The sequence below is a fragment of the Spea bombifrons genome, chromosome 9 (genome assembly GCF_027358695.1).
Source record: "Spea bombifrons isolate aSpeBom1 chromosome 9, aSpeBom1.2.pri, whole genome shotgun sequence".
NCBI lineage: Eukaryota > Metazoa > Chordata > Amphibia > Anura > Pelobatidae > Spea > Spea bombifrons.
In genome coordinates this window covers 29,966,249-29,988,159 of record NC_071095.1, presented here as the reverse complement: position 1 = coordinate 29,988,159, position 21,911 = coordinate 29,966,249, and the positions used below count along the sequence as shown (strand labels likewise).

The 21,911-nt window shown below is 41.7% G+C and overlaps 1 protein-coding gene across 1 annotated transcript in view; it reads left to right on the top strand.

Annotated features, from left to right (window-relative positions):
* Positions 1-4,487: 4,487 nt before the first annotated feature.
* SPRED1 (sprouty related EVH1 domain containing 1) overlaps positions 4,488-21,911 on the top strand; it is a 31,860-nt gene continuing 14,436 nt past the window's right edge. The window contains exon 1 of the mRNA XM_053475644.1: positions 4,488-4,732. Within this exon, the coding sequence (XP_053331619.1) occupies positions 4,710-4,732 (23 nt within the window). The 5' untranslated portion in view covers positions 4,488-4,709. The remainder of the gene's footprint in view (positions 4,733-21,911) is intronic.

Genomic DNA, 21,911 nt, shown 5'->3' with positions numbered 1-21,911 from the left:
TTAATATTTCAGGTATGACAATTAGAAGTGCTGTATCTTTTGCTGGAATGCTTTCAGATGGTGTGTGTATCACATGCTTTGATGGAAACCAAAATGTGGGCTTTATCAGACTCCAGGAAATGCTGGTTACACGATAGAGACGTAGTTTGAAGTGTATGTAGTATATGTGGAATGCGTTAGAAACACTGTTAGGGAAATGTGTAACAAAGGGTAAAGTAGTTTAATATAGAAAAACAACATTCTTTTATTTTGTTTAATTTTTACTACGTTTTTTTTCACAAGGTTCGGCTTCCTTTCCTATAATCTACAGCTTCATCTACGTATTATGGCTTTGCGTAAACTTAGCTTTCACACAGAGGTCAGTACGAGACTAAAGGTATTTTGCTTTCTATTATTTGCAGGAATGTAGATACTAGAATTGTAAAACCTGAATGATAAGGCAAAGGATGATTTAAGACATTCCGTTTTACGTCTTTGATATACCTTATGCTGTGTTTAATGGAAAATAGGATAATATTTCCATTGGACTGTTCCTTAGAGATATTTGCTTTGGCAGCAAAAGTCTTAAAATATTATGTTAAAACTGATATTATTATTATTATTAATAGTGTTTTCCATATGCCAAGCTTTCTTACATTCAGGGCCGGACTGGCCCACTGGTATACCAGGAAATTTCCCACGTCTTAAAAGGGTTGGGACGAAGAGCTAAGGCACGGCCATTGGGCAGCACAGTGCGTGAACACCAGCCCCTTTAACTTCATGAATGCCGGCCTCCACCCGCTGCCCTCACCAGTCACCAGAAGTAGTGGTAAGTCGGGATGGGGGGCTGTTATATGGGGGCTTAAGGCTTTTCTGGAGTCAGAGTGCCCCATGATATGCCTTTTAACCCCCTTTATGCCACTCTGCCTCTAGAAATGCCTTTTAACCCCCTATATGCCACTCTGCCTCCAGAAATGCCTTTTAACCCTCTGTATGCCAGTATGTCCCATGATATGCCCCTGGCATATAGAGTTATAAAGCACTTCTGCAGTGGCACATAGGGGCTAAAAGACATATCATGGGGCAGAGTGCCATATAGGGGGTTAAAAGGCATATCATGGGGCAGAGTACCATATAGGAGGGTATAAGGCATATCAGGGAGGCAGAGTGGCAAGCCTGGGGGCACATGTGCATAACTGGGGGGGGGCAGGTTGGCAAATAAAAGGAAATAAAAACAAAAAAATATTTTTCTCAATCACCGCTTTTATAAAATGTTTTGATTCCATTATGTCTAATGTATTTAATTTATTAGGGCCTTTTAACACTTTTGCTTTCTGGCATTTTAATACAAATAATGTGATAAAAAGAATGTTTTATAGTTATTTGTATGGTAAATAGTGTGACTCGGGTATGTATCTTGCAGTCGAGCTCCTATACCTACACGCACCCCTAATAAACTATATGGGGCTGATCTCCAAATGTTTGCAGGGCTGCTTTTCATTCACAGTCCGGCCCCGCTTACATTCCCTTACTGTGTTCACCTAAACTACATCCACAACTCTGATACTCTTTCTTAGATACAGTTATCAGCAATTCCATATCCCATCTTGTTGGGATTGTTGTGTCCTCAAGCCTCTAGAATGGACCTGTCTGGTCACGGCTGGGCCACCAGGGGGCCGATCAGTAGTGAATAAATGTAAAGTAACGCGTTACATATAAACCCTTTCCTTATCCGCTTCCTCTGCCTGTGCATTTTGATTGCTAAATTATAAACAGATGTAACATTAGGTTTGCATATTTCCTATAACATGTTGACTCATGTCTCATTGGAAAGGCTTTACTCACGCTGACCAGTCCTTCACTCAGATAATACTATGGCTCCTGCTGTTGATGCCACTTTAGTGTGGCTGTCCCCAAACACAAGATATAATATACAAGCCATAACTACCAAAAGACATGATCACATCTGTATTTATCTTTGCAGGTTAAATTAACTAGCGATATCACCATCAGGATCTTTTGCGGAACTCTATCATAATTACAACAATGGCCACAGTGGAATGCCACATGCTTCACATTTTTGAGACGCTATGTTACTTTTGTTTATGACCACATGTTGAAGGATGTGTACATTTAGGGAGCATTTCTAGGAGTAGGTTAGTTGTTCTAGGATTATAGGTCTAATAGGATTCCCACTCCTCAGAGGGAGGGCAGAAAATTCCTCTCCTCTCTCTCCTTGACCATTTCTTCAGGAACTGTGTGTATGTGTGGGTCAATGGGTCAGCTAAATCCTTAAGGTGATCGGGATACATGGAGCTAATCCCCCTTCCTCTGAGACAATCATGGAAGACATGAGTTGCCTTGGAGGGAATAGTTTAATGTCTTAATCTACCAATAAATGCTACAAGAGACTTTAAGTATATTCGCCCAAGGGCGTCTTCTCTATAGCAATCCAGGTAGTTAAGGGTGGATGTGCTAAGTCAAGATCTCCAAGTGGGTCATACGTTAAGGCCTGGGAGGATGGGCAGCTGTCACTTGACTGTGCCTCGGAAATGTGGCTTCTCCACCTCTACTCATTGTTTAGTGAATAAACCTCAATAAGCTCCATATGATAAATGTCCCCAGAGCTACTGTCCAGGTCTGGACCCTCATTTTTATGTGTGGGCATGCTGTTTGTCTGCCAGGACACAGATACATACAAGTCTAGAGTCCATACACAGAGACCAACATAAAGAGACCATATGCTGTAACTCTTGGCAACCGTATCTTCCGTAACAGTGTTTTCTAGACTACCATATCTGCTTATCTTAACAATGAGTAGAAGTCTATATCATTATCTGTACTGATTGTTGAATTGAATACATAGCAGCCTCAGTACTCACAGTAACCCTGCCTGCTTTTCTTACCCGCCTTTTGTAACCCAATAACGGTAACTCATTTCACATTAAACAAGAAACAAATTGATTCATCTCGAGCTATTTTTCTAAAAGTTTAGGCTTCGTACTCACTGGTGTCCTAACCTGATCACAATCTGACATATTAATTTGTAGCTGTGTTGGGGTAATTGACACTGATATCTGTCCCTCACGACACTGTCAACCTGGCTTGTCCCTCCTGATCATGGTAATTATGTGGCTGGCCGTATAAGAAGATTAAATAGCTGCTTAGGGTCTCCATTGGACCCATAGAGGATGAAGAGGAGAGGCCCATAGGTACATTCCTGATAAAGTTCTATCACGTCATATCTCATTTAAATTTGGGTGTATGCATGGGCGTCCACAGAAATCTTTTCGAGGGGCAAAATACTAGCCCTGCTCAAGGGGTGGGGCATGGGCAGGATAAGGTGGGACATGGGTGGGGCTAATCTGCCCATTCTATTCCGATGGGGCGCAGCATCATGATGAGAATGATATGGAGCCACTGTCAACTGGCCATCATGGTCGTTGCTGTAGTAGCCTCGCGAGTACAGAACACAGACGTATATGTAAACTGTATTTATTATTTCTTTTCGGGCTAACCTGGGAATCCAGCATTGTTCCGCAGTGATCTCCTGGAGGCAAATCACGACATATTGCAGGTGCAGTCCCCGGCAGAGCTTGAAGTAGATGTATCCCTGTCGTCGTACAGGTTGTCCAGAATAATCAGTAGGATAGACAATTGACTTATTTGAAATGTTTTTTTGTTTTTTTTTGTTTTTTTTTGTCTTTCGACCAATGGGTGAAATTCAAGTTGGAAAATGTCCCTCTTGAATTCCCACCTCGTGGACACACATGGGCGTATGGCTATCCCGAATGTAAGACGAGACCGAGGACTGGTTAAGTCAAAATTTTCTTATCTTCTGCAAAATTATGTTTCTATTGTACTTATGGGTAATTATTGTTTTATTACTTTCTATTAAAGCCGGGGTCATTATATATAATTTTAACCCCTGCAAACCTGAAATATGTAGCAGTTATAGGTGTGTATATACAGTATGTGTATATTGACCTTATACTTGTCTACCCTATAATAATATTATGAATAATAATAATAATAATAATAAATAATAATAATATAGCCATCAGCAAACAGATCTAGTCCATAAGAGCAGCCCATGGGCCATCAGTGGATGAAGAGGAGAGACCAGAAGTATGCTTGGCTGTGATTTACAATAATCCTATATGATTACACTGTGTATGTGTAGGGTTCCTGGTCTGGGTATTCTAAAATCTGTTTTTGGAGTCAGAAAATACACCTCAAATCCTTTATTTTTTTTTACTGAGCAGATGCCCTGAATTAAGTAACTCTTGTGCCGTAAACCTTGTCATTTTATTAAACTAATCTGGGTAAGGGCCCCCAAGTTAGGGCCACTTAAAAGTAAAGTTGGACTTGGTAAGCATGTGTGTGTTAGTGTGCATGGAGTTTGTGCAGCCGGAGCTGACTCCCTCTCTCCCACCCCCAGTGGAAGGAGGAGAGAGGAGGAGGAGGTGGAGCGGCAGCCCCGGGGAGGTGGGGGCCCCACTCTGGATGCGCACTCACACGGATGCTTGGTGCAGGATTGGCCCCGGCTCTGGATCGCTTTCTCTCTTGTGTCCCTTTGGATTTGGAGCTCTGCTAGGCGCATTCCCAGGATTAATACCCCGATCGCCTCCCGGATCCCCTCTCCCTTCACCATGCGGCTGTCCTGGAATCCTCCCCGCGCCCTGGCCGATCGCAGCCAGCCCCGGATCGGAGCTCGGTGAAGGGGGACAATGAGCGGCGACCAGGAGCCAGAGTGAGTGCCACCTGTATACGATCTATACTGTGCGCCGAGCCTGCAATAGCCGGCCATATGGATGTATACTGTGCCCGTATCATCTGCGCTTCTGCTGTGCGTGCGATATCCATAGCGCTACACCTTATCCTATAACTATATATATATATACTCTATGCACTCTTTACACACTGATCAGTATATACTGCACTCTGCCTATACCTGCATACCCACCCTATATACTGTAGCAGACATAGCCCTATGCAGGGCATGATTGGCATTAAAGGTAATGACCTCTCGCCATGTAGTGTAGGTGTTTTGTTTTCTTTCCCAAATATAAACATCTAAGGCACAAATAATATGGTTAGATGTATACAATGTATAGCATTTGGTGATGCATAGTATATGATCTGGATTCCACGATTCCGAATCGAAGCCTACAGCAGCTGGCCTACGTTTCATGGCTGCACATATGGCATCTGTTTGCAGTCCTCTGTAGGGATCTCATGTTGTATGTTCTTCTAGATCTTCTTACTACTTAAAGATCTGTTTTGGGATCCACTTATAGGTGTAGGTGAATGCTGATTATATTACTATCTGAGGCTGGTTATGTATGTCAAATGCTCACATGGCGGATTTTATATGGAATGATTGTGCTTTCATGTATTTCTATACCTTGCCTGTATTTGTGTTTCTGTCCCACTTTGTGTCTTTGCAGTCAACCAATTCATGATTTGCTCATTCATAATTTCATGTCATCTGAATGGTGTGCGGATGCAGTGCAATGTAGTAGCATGTTTTGTATGCATGTAAACATAGTTCTGCATTCATGTCTTATGAATGTGTGCTTGGGTGTATGACTCCAAATAGTCATGTATGGATGCGGTACATATGTATATGTATGTATGTGCTTCTACTTTAGGTCTGTTATTTTTAATGCATGAAGTCATGTACCGGAGTTCATGTATGTGTGTCTGTTGTTTTATGTGCACCGTGTAGCGTGTTGCTGAGCTTCTGTATGACTCACCCGATCATGCTACATTGTTTCTTGAGGATGTGATATGCAGAATTATGGTGTGGTCAATATGCCTTTAGGGATAATAGATTTAACTAATCTTATAACCACGTATTTGTTGATGTCAACATTATATAGCAGAAAAAAGAACCAGGATATGTTATATATGTAATGTACACGTTACACGTTATGAGGTATTTTTGTGATTACCGTGATAAAGGGTTGCACAGCACATATATATTGTGTATGGTGATTGTATGTACCACTGGGTTAATGATTAACAGGTGCTATATGTGTGAAATGAGTATAAAAATGTTTACATGTGTGAATATGGTATACAGGCCCTGGGTGTATATATGCCTATGCGTATATTTCATTAGTTCCATGTTGGTGGGTTTCGTTCAGTCTTGTATTCTGCATATAGGGTGTCGTTTTCCGTATAGATTTTCTGGGTACGTGGAATTAGAAAATTCTTTGCGTAAATCCCAGGAGCCAGGCAGCCATTGCTTCTCCTTTTATTTATTTTTTTAGATATGGCACTTTTATGCAATTTTCTATTGCTGTCTATCACTTTTAGGCTCCGTATTTTGCTCAGACATGGCATTGGGCAAAAATGAATACTGTCTTTTGTGAATACCGGCGGTGTACTCTGCTCTCATAAGTGCCATCTTAGGCACACTATGTATGGCTATGCTGGGGAACATCTGAGTGGGTCGGTGTCAGCTTGCGGCGTACTCTGTGCTGAGTGTCATCTTATAGTGTTCCCTGAACTAAATGTCCTGGTTGCCATTCGCTTGTGTAAAGTGCCAAGTTTCAGATCTCTGCTCAATGATCTGGTTCTCAGCTTTCAGAAGTCTGTGTGGATTTTTATATATTTTTTTCCCTTTAAGTGCATGGTATTTAGCGTGTCTGCTCCATGTGCTGCATCTGCTCGCTGTGTGCTGCGAGCCGCCATGTTGTGCTGCTGTTTTGTGAATTGTTCTCATTTGCATAGCAGGATCCCATTCATAAAATGTTCCCTCCCCAAGTCACCTTCACATTCTGTGACATGCTGGGGGGAGGGCAGCCAGAAGATATGGGGGGGGGGTTGAGAGTACAGACTGATGTGCTGGAAGGGGGCTTAGGGCAGAATAGGCTGAGAAGTAGGTAGATAGGGCAGCAGTACTGAACAGAAAGCGGTATGATATGATACCAGGAATAAGCTATGGGAGAGGAACTTGGCTGTGTGATTTAGGAGAGGTGGTCGGCCATACCAAGGCAGACCTAAACTAGGTGCAGATATCTGTACGACACTATATATATTATTTGTTCACCCCGTCATGCACACACTTGCTGTTCTTCAAAATATACCTACTTTTTTGCTCAATAATTCTCCTAAAACTAGCCTGTAAAGCTTGTGTATGTTGAACATAATGTTTTCTCTCATGCACCTTTTCTCCCCCCCCCTCAATCTTCTCTTCCCTCTCTTTGCTTCTTTCTCCTTCCTCCACTTGTCCCCCTCCTCCTTCCCCCACTTGTCCCCCTCCTCCTTCCCCCACTTGTCCCCCTCCTCCTTCCCCCACTCCTTCCTGGCCTCTCCCTCCGCTACCCCCGCCTCCTCCTTTGCTTGTTGACACAGCTATGTGGGAAATATCAGTGCAGGGAGGCTCTGGTGTCACGTGACCCCCTCCTCCATTCATAAAATACCTGTGTCCATTCACAGCACTGAGCGCATTTGCAGCGAGCAGACAATCTCACCTGTGGAGGCCGAGCACATTTGTGGGCCTGGGAAGGGGTAGTTTGTGCATTCACCTTCCTCAGGAGGGGGAAGGGTAATTCCCTTTTAAAATACATTTCTGTCTCAGGGGGTTGCCTTTTACTGACGCTCCTGTGTGGCGTCCCTTCCATTCATATGCGCTTCTGCCCGAGGACACATGCAGTTTTGACACCCCGTTTCCGTGATTGAGAGATTATATCATGTATCGATGGGGGTTGGTCTTCGTATTCATCAGGACGAAGAACCTGCTGTGTTCCTCATTAGGGCTTTGTTCACAGGTGCAATAATAGGATGTGGGTGACACCGTCTACCCTTTTAAAAGGGAAATGAGAAGGAGGTGGGGGGTATTTACCACCAAGGATATTAGTAGTTTCCCGTTAAATGCACTTTTGTCATAGGTCCCGGATTACCATTTTCAGATGAATGGGAGGGTGCCATTCAGCGACATGCCTCCTTGGAATGAGCTGTGCATTCCATAGATACTCCAACCCTGGTCTATTCCATTCATATCCGGAGGAACTTCTTCCTAGCTGGATGCCATTAGTGTTCCCTTCCTGATCTTCTGGAGTAAGCACTCCTGTCTGGCCTGCCGCGGATGCTACAGTCTAAATTAGTATTTTGTTGCAGTGGTTTACAAATTTTTTTTAGTGTAAGGAAGTTTCACTTCCCTACAGTCTCCCATCAGAGGAGGTAGAGGCTAATACAGCGAGGGAATTTATACATGCATTAAGTAGGCCATGGAACGACCAAGGTCTGAGTCTTCATGAATTACGGGCAGACTAGATGGGCCAAATGGGTCTTATCTGCTATCAGATTTAAATAAGACATAATTTGACAATTAGGTCTTTTGTAGTTTTTTAGCATTCGGTAATACTTTTTGGCTTTAGATCGTCAAGAGACCCTAAAACCAGGAGACCATATCTTTCCTAACTTCTAATTTGTTTTGTTTTTTGCATTCTGTATCCCATCAGTGGTGGAATTATAAAGGCAGTAATGCGTTGGCTTCGGTTCACCTTCTGTGTGGTGGCGTGACACAAATTTTTGTGGTCCCTTCTCCGTCTATGTATCCTGTTTTGAATCCTAAAAGATGTTTTAAGATCATGTCGCTACACGTGTGAAGTGATGATTTCAATTCTAGATGTTCCTTTGTTTCACTAGTTTACTACCTTATATTCAGGTTATTGTAATACAATTTTAGTTTTTCTGTAGCTTTCCTTTTGCTTTTTTGTAATCTTTTTGGGGATTTAGTTCCACCATCTTACATCTATTAGTGGCAAGTCGGTAATCAAAGTTAAGCGCTCAACAACCGTCCTGGAACCCAAAATTGCACGGTTGGATCCTATTTTTTTTTCTCAAGGGTTTTATGTATAATATGGTTATCCATCTTGCCTATTCTGTAAGAAAATCATGTTGACTACTTTGGCAAATTCATTTTCTTCCAAGTAACCAATAAATAAACTGGCTTGTACTGGGTTTCAGTGGAACATTTTTATAAGATTCTCTTATCTGGTGGCAGCTGTTACTGAGCTAGAAAATGGATCAGATCTTGAATGAAAGTTATGTTGTTCTAGTGTTTATAATCGTGGTGGGATTCTTTCCATTGTCCATCTGAAGCCTCAGACGCCAACATGCAGTGCTCCCTAATATACTTATGGTAACCCTTTAAGGCAACACTGGCTATCTTGGGGGGCGCATGCCAAACGGGTACTCTGGCCGACGACCATACAGTATGTGGCCAGCAGCTGGATATGCTCGGCCGAACGCTACGTAAGCTTGAAAGAATAAGTTGCGGCTGCTGGCCTTAAAGTGCCAGAGCTGCCTTGTCATCACCAGTCCGGCCCTGAACATATGTAAGGGGCTGCTTAGTGTTACAGAAGTTCAGAGAATGTGGCCTTGGCTCGAAGGATCTGATTTCCTGTTTTTTCTTTACTGCGATGGCGCTTGTTGCTTGGTTTCCAGCGTTCGGAAGTGCCAAAAGTTGGCCGCATGAAGAAGCTTTGTTGATGACAGAGAGAGTAGGCAGTGAGTGTTTGCACTGAGTCAGTCCTGTCTGTGATACAGTTCCTGAAAACTGAGCATCTGCAATGAGCGTAGCCTGGCTGCACATACGTGGGTGGATGTTCTCCCCCATCTGATTGCTGCTCATATGTTTCTTGTTTTTGGTCAGTCTCTTGATTCATCTTTTCTAGTGCAGTTAACCCCCCAACCACCACATCCATATTTGTCACTGTTTAAAAAAAAAAAAAAAAAAAAAAAAAAAAAAGGCTGTATTTAGTTGATCCCGAATACGAGTGAAACATCCTTAAAAGACTTGAACCTTGTTTGAAGAGTCTCCCGCAGCAATGGTTGTGATCCGTAATGTTGTGGGCATTCGATTCACATGGGTCATTTTTACAAAGATCCGTGTCTAATGTAAAAACCACCGAAATCTCTCATGCACTGAATTATCCGTAGGCCTGCTTGCCTTTATGTAACCAATCATCTTTGAATTATCTTAAGGCCTTCTTTCAAGGTTTATGTAACTACCCATCTTGTCTGGCATGCGCTTGCCAGGAACCAAAAAAAAGAAATCAAAGAAAATTTGCTTTTTCTTCCGCCCTACATTGTCCGCCTGTCGCCAACCCAGTTATTATGTCAATGCCTTTAGCAATAGGATATCTACAGCGTGTGATAATAAGCACTAATGTACATAACTATCTATTTAAGGAATGTCTTCCTCTCTTCACACGAAAGGATGTATGAAAGTGAATCTTTCACCTTTAGAACCCCTATATTTGACAGCTCGGTACACTTAATGAACCCGTCTAACCAGAACTGTATCTTTATTGTTGACGCTACTCTAGGCTTGACCTAGGGCAGCACCCCAGTCGCCATGATGGAATCGGCTACGAGGCCACGTCCTTGCTGCACGCCAGCATATGATGTCATATCCCAACACACAACCTCTTGGGCATATGCAGTGTGAGGTAGAGCATGACATGTAGCCCGTGTCGTCCTTGATAGTATAAATGTGCTATTTAGGAGATGGATCTCCCTTGTAATGGTACACCCTGGAGAATGATTGTCTCAGACGGCGATTGTTCATCCGTTTTGCGTCACATTGGCTTTCACCGCTTGGACCAGGCTTACTTAGTCCCCGGATGCATCAAATGGCAATTCCAAATGAATATCTGCCAATGCATATGTATGACTTTTACAACTTATGTATTGGGAATCCATATCGTGGAAGCAGTTGTCTTAACTTTCTGTTCTCAGGATTTGTTCTCCCAATTGATATTTCTTTTTAAATTGATATTCCCATTTAGTAAAATCTTATTGACACTGACAAGTTTTTTAAGGGTGAGAATGTCGGATCAGGAAGCAGAAGTAAACCAGTACCTAATCAAATAGCTCAACAATTTGACGTGTTTAAAAAAAAAAAACCAAAAAACTATTATTCGTTTGAATAAATCACTTTTCAACCAATAACTAATACTATTATTGTGATGTTTTTTCAAAATAATTCTAGTTTTCGCATTAAAAAGGCAGCTGCATATTAGCAATTTGTATGAGTACTTGTTATGTTGTTTTAGTTAGACTTACTAGACAAACACTCTTGACTCTTTATCGTACTGCCTGTGGTAAACAGTTGAATGGCTCAGTCTTAATCGCCCATCCGGATACTCTGACTAATGTCTAGGGAGAATGGACTTTATTATCATTGCCATAAAGAATCGGCTCAGTGTGGTGTTTGAGCAGAGAACGTCACAATGACTATCATGAATATCACATGACGACTTGCAAAACGGCGAGGTCTGCCGATTTTAAAATTTATTGAAAAAAAACCAAGATGAAAAACATTTTTTTATTCTCAATGATGACCTACTTTGCTGTGAACAACACTTTATTTTATCAGAAAAAAAAAAAAGTTTTTCCATTGGACTTCCTCTTTAATGTGAAGGGCTTCTATCTTCAGATTATAACTGTCAATGTTGGCTGTTGTTTAGTGCACTGCAGCCAGTATTATCAGCAACAAAATATAATATGTACTTTATTGAAGGCTATGCAAAAAGATCAACCCTAGTGGAAAGTGTAGCCAACAGGGAGATCCATTGGTTGCTAGGGGTACTTCACCGCTGTCCGCCAGGACTTTGAGGAGTTATTGTAAGTTTCACAACTTTCTGAAACCCTTCATGAATTATATTATTCTCTAATTTCTTATTCTTCTGCTTAAAGATTGTTTAAAATTGCTGTGGGATCATAGTTGTAGTTTGAAGATAGACTTAGAACGTGGTCCATAGTCCATGGTCTAGGCTAGGGTTCTCCAGCTGTTGGAGGCTTCTGGATTTTTTTGCTTATCTAATCTTCTTGCTAAAAACCCTTGATTTTGTTATTACGCGATGGTATGATCCCTGAGCATGCATGGCATGTTTAAACATATCTCTTCCCATTAAAAGTGGTATAAAAAAAAACCCAAAAACGTGTCTAGACAAAGAAGACAGGATGCTAGTGGTTGGTAGGGGCTCCGACATTATCAATGCAGACACCTTGACCAGCATTGCTATTCACTTCAAAGCCTTCTTTATCAGTAACAGGAAGCAATACAGACTGGCTGCAATCCATAGTCTAGGCTTATGTTGGTTGAGGTTCTTGCACACAAGAGAACACAAGAGCCTTCAGCATTCTGTGTTTTCAGCCCATTGTCTTGCTTTTGTTCCCCTTTTATCTAGACTATTAGCTTTCAGAAGCGGCCTTGAGAACTTTCTGCGTGAGGTTTTTCTTCCCAGAAGTAATCACCACTAAAATGTGCTTCAATCATGAAAAGAAGTCATAATGTGACAATCTATAAATTGACAATAATAGTACTATAGTCTTGACCATGTAGAACAACTCAATAATGCTAAACATGGCATTTTATGTTTGTGTTATTTCATACGCTATCAATGCCTTAATTAAAAAGGCACCTAAATATATCTGGTATTATACCTAAATGATACTGCAATAATAATAATAATATAATAAGTTTTCTTGTTATTTTTAATATTATTATTATTAAATAATACCCATATATGAGGCTGTGAAACTCCCTCCTGACTTTTTATTTTTCTTAATTTCTTTCTTAATATGAGAAACCTTATTTATTGTGTTTACGTACACTTCCGTTTATTTTGTGAATGACATTTTGTGATCTGCTGCTGGATTCTCCCTTAAATCATAGGGGGAAAATCTTTTTAGAGTTATTTTCCTTGCGCAAGAACAGCGAACTCTCTATGTATCCTGATGAGGAAAGCTAATCATTTTGGATGATAAACAGAATATCAACTGGGCTATTGTCCTGTGCATCACGAAATGGCTCGTACACCCCACCGAGTAATTCATGCCTGCGGCCAGTAACTTCCTGTCGTACGGTTTTTATGAGAAATCTGTAGCCATTCTTTTGTAGCGGTAACGCTTACAAACTTCGTAACATAACATTGTCTTTGCATAACCTGGAATTCATGGCATTAGCGCGCAATTAAACAAGAACACCTCTATGATCTACTTAAGTATGAAGTAAGGGATTAAAGCCCTGAGCCCTTCAAACTGATTGATTCCAGTTGCATTTGTAAAGGTGGGCTGACGAGAATGACTGCGCCTTTAAATCCTTATCAGATATGTGCAAACTTAGATGCTTATCTTCAGTCTTACTTAAGACACAAAGAAAGGAAATCTTTTTACAAGCTGGAATGTAACATTAAGAAATAGCCTTAAACCAACAGAGACTTTTCCCATAGGGTACATTTTGTGATTCCTTATGTAAATCAATGTGACGGTACTAAAATAAGCAAAATACATGTTGTGTTTACAGACTGAATTATATATATATATATATATATATATATATATTTGTCTATCATGAGAGCAGCTGTCTAAACTTCCTGTTTACAGAAGTTTTATTTCTGGATTTCAGGATTTGATCCTTGATTATCCCCCCCCCATCTATGGTGCAGGGGAAATGAAGTCACTGTGTAATGACATCACAGACACACTCCCATGGGGATGCAACTGATGAGAGTAGCCATTATAGCTTCCTGTCTATAGGATTTAAATGATATTGCAGTGGGGTTTTGTGGCTGGGCGGTGCCATAAGCATGACCCAGGGCAGCACCCCAGCCCCCTCCCCGAGTGATGGGATATGATGTCATATCTCAGAGATCTGCATTTTAAGAGGCCAGTAACTAGGTAGATTTCTGATCTCCCCAACCAGCCCACAGGGCTAGCCAAGTTCTTCCCGCAGCAGAACCTCACTGGGGATGGCCCTTCTAATATACAGCCAAGTTGGGGAGTTGAAACACAACTACAAACTTTCCTGACAACTCTCTTTAGTGAATAAACCTCAGTGTCTCTGTCATTAAAGCTCTGGCAGACTGCTCATCCTCTCCCCTTTGGTCACAGTAGCGCTCAAGCACTCAGTACCAAGTTCAGTTTACTTTTTAGTCAATAAAATTCCCCAGTCTTTGTGTTTCTCAAGTATTCTTTCTTTTGGGAGAGGTACTTTGTGTTAATCCGGAAGCACAGTCGTTCTGGGGTATGTCGGTATAAAATGTTTTAATTCTGTGATAATGGTGCTGTTATGGAATACAATATTTGGAGAGAAATTTTTTTTTTTGCTTGTATTTCTATGTATTGTAGGGATTATTTTCCGAATATGTTAAAATAGCAATAAAAAAAGCAACAAAATTAGTATGCTTTCTTTTTGCCACATTGTTATAAGGCGAACAAAACAAAATATAGAATGCTGCCATGTATTAGCTTCTTTTTTGCCCCTGAAAAAACAAAAATTTATGTTTTTCTGTGTCTTTTGCTCTATTCAACTGATTCAAATATAGGACTATGGCTTTACCTAGGTACATCAGCTGAATAGGCCACGATTATGTGATTCCCCTTCTCAATTACTGGTATACCAAAAAAAAAATTCATGAGGAACTTGTATATTTCTTTTTGCCTAACCATAGAATGGAGACTTCCTTATTTTTGACAGGGGGTTAATTCTGAGATTCTCAGCAGGATAGATTAGTTGGTCTCTACTGTTTCACTTTCAGGCCATAGTACTTCTGCCCTTTTGCATGTGTGTTATTAAGTGAACTTTATGCATTTAAAATAATTACACAATCCCCCCTCCTTTAAAAGAATAGAATTGGAAGAGCTAAGACTGTCATAAAACTAGCACTAACTAATACTATTACTTTTTTTCTTGGAAGAATGCAATATAATTAATTGTACGACTTCCATAACTGTAATTTTAGAAAACTTTAGATTTGGGTATTGATTTCCATCAAGTTTAGGTGTAGGTTTCAGGATGAGGGTTTAAGTGAAGCTGATCGCTAGGTCGAAAAAGTTGATGAATTACAAAGCAGAAGAGTCTTGTATCATTTGGCAAGAACATAGGCCACTACTTGAGCTATAGTCCCTGCCTTTAAAATTAGGAGAAAATTATACTATATAGACAAAAGTATTGGAGTAACTGATGGTTACACCAACAGGGACTTTTATATCATCACATTCCAAATACATAGACATTAATATGTAGTTGATCCCCCCCCTTTCTAGCTATGGCAGCTTCCACTCTTCTGGGAAGGCTTTCCTCAAGATTTTAGGGAGTTTCTGTGGGAATTTTTGCCCATTCATCCAGCTGACCATTTGTGAGGTCAGGCACTGATGTTGGATGAGAAGGCCCGGCTCGCAATCTCCATTCCGGTTCATCCCAAAGGTGTTGGATGGGGTTGAGGTCAGGGCTCTGTGCGGCCAGTAAAGTTTCCCTTCACCAGACTCATCCAACCATGTCTTTATGGACACTAGGGCACAGGGCACAGTCACACTGAAATAGAATAGGGCCTTCCCCAAACTGTTCCCACAACATTGGAAGCATAGCATTTTCCAGAATGTCTTAGTGTGTCCCCTTCAGCATACCAAAATGTTTTGGACAATAAATGTGATGTCATAAAAGTCCCGGTTGGTGTAATACTCAGGTGTCCCGATACTTTTGTCCATATAGTGTATTTCGCCTTAAGTTGTTAGTTTATCTTTTCTCCCACAAAAAGCTGAGTAAAAATTGTGATAGAACATGGTCCTGGTAGTACTTGGTTATGTCAGTTACATCCTTGTCATTAGATTTCCACTATTTGGTACACGTGTTGTCTTTTTACCCATGATGGCTTTGCGTTTTGCGTATGAAAGCACTTCATTCTCCCCTAATACACATTAGTCTGTTTTGGATCTGATCCTGTGTCATGTTTTTACTCTGGCGGCGGAGGTTTTTATCCAGTGTTATACTTTATTCGATGTACCCATCTGTAGCCGGTTAAAGTGGCGGTAGCGATGTCCTGGTAGACCCCCTGTAACTCCTGTATACAGACTGATCAAGAGATGTAAAAATTGCTTTCTTACTTAGTTCACCTGGTTATCTACTTGAGGTATGCGTTTTGGACAGAGGCGTATGTAATTATTATTATTCATTCTTTTGGTTAAAGATATTTTTGGTTTAAGACTGTGGGAATGGATGCCCCCACACACCTCATTCATAGTCTACTTCCTAACTCGGCCGGGCCCATCTGTGCATTTAATCTGCTTGATAAGCGTCTGCAGTAAGTGGTGAATGATTAACCATTGGACAGAGGGAGCGGCCTGGAGAGGAAATGACTGATAAGCAAGTTCATCAAGAGCGCCTTGAAGGTTAACCCCATGGTACCAGGACAGGCAAAGTGTCTTCTAAAATCCACAGGAAAAAAAAGGGGCGTCAGATCATTTTGCTTAGGAATAGAAGGCAAGGCACTTTTTGAGGCCAATTTCATCTAGCTTAAAGAATAAATGTAGGAAGGTTTCACGTCCACGTCAGGTGAACAAGAAGCTTTCAGTAGGCTCTAATGAGGTATATGAAGGGATGGATATTTATAACATCCATAATATGACACAGGGTGGACATGCTTCCCTAAGAAACGGATAATAAGCATTACAAATAAGGGGTAATATAGAAATCTGCATCAATGTACACATAGTATGCACAAATAGAATGCCATATGGATATGTACTAAGTACTGAAGATATATCAGGTGTCCAAGATACGTGTCATATTGTTAATTTATACTTGTGAATTAATCTGTTGCCCTTTGTTCCAAGACTGGCCAACTATAGAATTTACACCACATTCTTTTCATAGGGAATGATTCACCTGCCGATCACACACAGGCAGTGCGCACATCCCACGCAGAATACACTTCTAGATTCTCAGATATGAAGTTACGTACCCTAAAAGTTTTGGTAGCTGAATTAATTTATGCTGACAGCTGCGAAAACAACAGTTCCTCTTCTATTCTTTTTAAATAGTGGGTTAATCGCTGGCACAGTCTGTCTGGTAACCCTTATTGCAAGGGTTTTCCTGCATATTTTATACCAGTATTGTATGTATCAAGTAGCTTGCCTTAAATGATGGATACCTTTCAAAACAGCCTTGATTCTCTAAGACATAGGGTAGTAGGTCACCAAGTTTTTGGCCATCACTCAGAGCTGTTTAAGCCTGGGGCTCCTGCTCGGTCACTGATGTCCCATGTGCCTGAGAAGGACTCTGGAATCTGAATTCAGATGTTGACCTGAGTTGTCTGCTTAGCATGACCCTTCTGTAAATCAACACTGGTTTTAAATCTCAGCCTTTTGGGAATGTCTCCAGACAGGTTTACACTTCCTCAGTATGCGCTAATAACGAATCTAGCCTTATACACAGGGTTATGTTTCAAAAGTGACTCAGGCACACAGATCTAAAAGTGGATTTATCACTGTCGTAGGGCGGAATTGGCTCGTTCTATCAGTTGTTATGAACTTAAAATCACCTTTTTACATGTAACCCATGCTACCTGCACCAGGATTCAGACAAAACACGAAACACTTCAATTCAACAACTGCGGTACAGCAAACTGCCCAAACGCGGTGTAGAATTGCATACAGAAATAAGTGTAAAGACATTGAGACGGTGCAGTCCCGGAGATCCTTCTCCGTGGTAAGATATGCAGAAAGGGAGGGATGACAAACTCTTACAGAACAAAAAAATCTATTTGTTCATCCTAATGCTTTTCCCTCATAATACACACATTATCTCCGTTTATTTCCGTAATATGTGTCATCTTTCCACAAGATTTCATTATTTGTCCATATTACTCAGAAGTTATGCTTCCCCTTTCTCCATTAATTTGTCTCATTTTTCGCTTGCTCCCTCCTCTTCCTTTTCTCAGTTCTTATTAATCTGCTATCTCTTCCTCACTTTGTGGCTCACTCCTGGCTCTTTCTCATCTTTCTTGGCTTTGCCCAACATTACTGTCTCACTCCTCTTTGCCTCTCTCTCTTTCCTTTGCCTGACCCATTCTATCCCTTCTCTCTCCCTCTCTCATGCTTTCTCTCCCTCTTGTGCTCTCTGTCTCGATCGCTCTGTCTTGCTCGCTTTTTGTCTCACTCAATCTTGCTTTCTGTCTCTCTCTCTCGTGGGTTCTGTCCCTCTCTTGCTTTCTGTCTCACTTTGCTATATCTGTAATGAAAGAAATCCCTGGTGTTGATTGATAGGCGGGTGCTGGTGATGAAAAAATAGGTTAATCGTTTGCCGGAAGGGGGTTTAAAATCAGTGGATGAAAAAAATGAGTAAAAATGCATATGCACTTGAATTAACAAATTATTATTATTATTATATTTGTAGGGTCATAACAACAATATTATTGATATTAAATATGTATATGTTGTAGGGACCCCATGTTTGTGTATGACTGGTTACATCAATGGGTTGTTGCTGGGTGGGAGCTAAAGTAGTTGTCATGTGTAGTGGTGTACTCTATCCAGTTGGGGGGCCATTGGCATGTAAATGCCACACAGCAATGGCAATGCAACTAAACATTGTCATGGAAGCCGCTTTTCTGGGCTTTGTATTTTTTAAAATGGCTTTTTTTTTTCAAAGTCTGAGAGATAAAGTTGCTCTTAGTTTCCATCCAATCTAGCATCTGGACTTGGTAAATATTTGGGGTGAACTCACTATTTGCAACATGTTCGCTCCCTAATATTACAATTTAATTATACATATGCATAATTAAAGAGGATCCATGTAACCCCTGTGACTGATTAATGATTGGGGAACCTAATAAGATTGTAAGCATGCATTCTCTTTCCATACCAGTACGTCTTATGTGTCTTCCTGTTATTGTTAATTCACTATAGTGTTCATTTTAATATCATTTGTAATATTGTATTATCCCCCCAGTGTAATAGTGCTATGGGATCTGCTAGTGCTTTATAAATAAGCACTAGCGGATTCTGTAGAACTATTACACCTCAAACTCCCTCATTAGCGGAAAAAAAAAAACCTCTATCTAGCTATGCAGTAACGCAGAATACAGTTTTTCGCTACCATTTTCTTTTAAGATGGAGGTCTGGACAAATATTTGTATAAAGGGTTGTCTGTTTGTTATAGTATGGTTGTCCCCTGCCCCTTACTAGATGTATTCTGTAAGTTTTTAATTGAAGAACCCATCTCTCACCCTGAAGTTCATAGACTGTATAGATGGAGAAGACAGACTTGCTCTTGTGAGCTTACAATCTGTTCCTGACAGCTCTTACCATATGCAAAAGCTGAACAAGGGCCCATCTGTGCTCAATGAGTCAGCACTCAAGCTCAATTAGTTATAGATGCCATGAAGGATGGTTGCTAGAAGGAGGTCATTTTTATAGCCATTTCTGTCCTCCTAATGCCTGCCCGAAATGGGCATTTGGTTCAAGGCTGGACATTTGAAGGGCAGACACGCATAAGAGAACCAGCTCCATGCTTTTAGCTACAGAAGCAATGTTCCTACCTTGCTGGTATGTTCCTGGTTTTCAAAAGGGTATCGTTGAGACCCTGCACATCTGTCATGGGTAACTGTGTCTCTCCTGTGCTAATCCTGACTTGTTGCTTGGATGACAGATATACTTTTTTGTAATTGTTTTTATTACATATTGGAGTTTCAGTATTCTGCACATTTGCTCATTTCTTGTGTACACCTTTTTTGTCTTTGTTTTAGAGCTGAAACAACGAATCGATAAAATCGATAATAATCGATAACGGAAATCATCGATAACGATTTCCGTTATCGATTAATCGAGTGATCGATTCGTTGTTGGAGCACTAGGCTCCTTTTACTTACCTCCGCGAGCGTTCCCCGCTTCTGCTACACGCTCTGCAGTCTCCGCCTTCTTTTAGCTACGTGACGGATGTGACGCGTTCCGGAGGTAAGTATTCTTCATGTCTATGTGCACGGATCGCACAGAGCCACTCGCACAGAGCGAATCGCTCTGTGCGAATGGAGCCACTCGCACAGAGCGGTTCGCTCTGTGCGAGTGGCTCCACTCGCACAGAGCGGTTCGCTCTGTGCGAGTGGCTCCATTCGCACAGAGCGGTTCGCTCTGTGCGAGTGGCTCCATTCGCACAGAGCGGTTCGCTCTGTGCGAGTGGCTCCATTCGCACAGAGCGGTTCGCTCTGTGCGAGTGGCTCCATTCGCACAGAGCGGTTCGCTCTGTGCGAGTGGCTCCATTCGCACAGAGCGGTTCGCTCTGTGCGAGTGGCTCCATTCGCACAGAGCGGTTCGTGAGTGTGGGTGCAGGGCAGAGTGGGGGTGGGGGTGCAGGGCAGAGTGGGGGTGGGGGTGCAGGGCAGAGTGGGGGTGGGGGTGCAGGGCAGAGTGGGGGTGGGGGGTGCAGGGCAGGAGACTGGGTGCAGGGCAGAGTGGGGGTGGGGATGCAGGGTGTGAGTGTGGGTGCAGAGCAGAGTGGGAGACTGGGTGCAGGGCAGAGTGGGGGTGGGGATGCAGGGCAGGGTGTGAGTGTGGGTGCAGGGCAGAGTGGGTGCAGGGCAGAGTGTGAGTGTGGGGGCAGGGCAGAATGTGGGGGCAGGGCTGGGTGCAGGGCAGAGTTAGAGACTGGGTGCAGGGGCACAGTGCAAAGTGCTGGGTGCAAAGTGCCAGTGCTGGGTGCAAAGTGCCAGGGCTGGGTGCAAAGTGCTGGTGCAAAGTGCTGAATGCTGGGTGCAAAGTGCTGGATGCAAAGTGCCAGGGCTGGGGCAAAGTGCTGGGTGCAAAGTGCCAGGGCTGGGTGCAAAGTGCTGGGTGCAAAGTGCTGGGTGCAAAGTGCAAAGTGCTGGGGCAAAGTTTCTTGAACAGTAATAGTCCACCTCTTTTCAGAATGTTTGGGGTTATTTTGTTTCATAAATATTGTGTTTGGGTTCTTGTACTTTGAAAATATTGTTTTTTATTACATCATAACAAAATAAGAATGTTAATGTAAATTTTAAGTTGTTTTTTAACATCCAGTTCATTAAATTCTTTTAAATAAACGAAAAATTTGCATATTGTTTTTTTTTATCCGATTAATCGATTAATCGAAAAAATAATCGGCCGATTAATCGATTATTAAAATAATCGTTAGTTGCAGCCCTACTTTGTTTTTCTATCCTGACTTCAGGCCTCATTCATAATGTGTGGGTTCTTCTCAATCTGTGAATGGCATTTTCTGTGCTTTATCCTTTCTAAGCCCGGAGCAAGAAAACTGTTACATAAAATATGATAAAAGGGGCAACAACTCTGCCAAGTATATCTTGTTGTTGTCATTGCATTGTTGGTGTATATAAGGGGTGTAGTACATTTTCAGTAGAGGCATAACTATGAAGGTTGGGCCATAGGTCTTCCCTTGCATTCCGGTCTGCTCCCATGAGCAGCAAACTAATTTTCTTGTATTGTAGAACTGCTCCTGGTGCAACTAGTAAGCTGACCTCTCTTTCGTAATCCCTTCCGTCATCAATGGCTTCAGTCTAAAACTTGGCCATTTGGGAGGTCTGAACATGTATGCCCAACTGGCAGCCATGGTTCCAACAATCCACCGCCGTTTTATATTTTTCAATGTTTGTGAAGTCAGTAACACGATGACAATCCTGTTCCATTTTTAACCATATTTACTCCCTTTTATTTCTTTCCGAACATAGTAACTTTTTCCCCCAATGTTGTAATTCTAATTATAAGATTCTTATAAGAATGTTATCTCTTTCTGGCATCTCTAAAATGCTAATGCACATACTTATCCCGTCTTGTCTTTTGTGCGCTGGATTCACATCCTTCTAACTTTAGTCTATTGAAGATCCTGCTAGAAGGATAATATCACCATCCCTGTATTCGTCTCTGCTTCCTTCCTGATGAAATCTCTCTACAGCCTGTATTAAATTTCAGATCCACAACACAACCCTTCTTATATCCTTCAAAGCCCTTTACTTCCGCAACCCTCCCACAGATTTAATCTTTGCTTATGCACACTCTCGCCTCCCAGCTCTTCTCAAATGTTCTGGGTGGAATGCGTGTTTTAAAGTCATACTGCATGAAAAGGAGTAGCCAGGCTTCTCTGTTCTATTTAAAAGCCA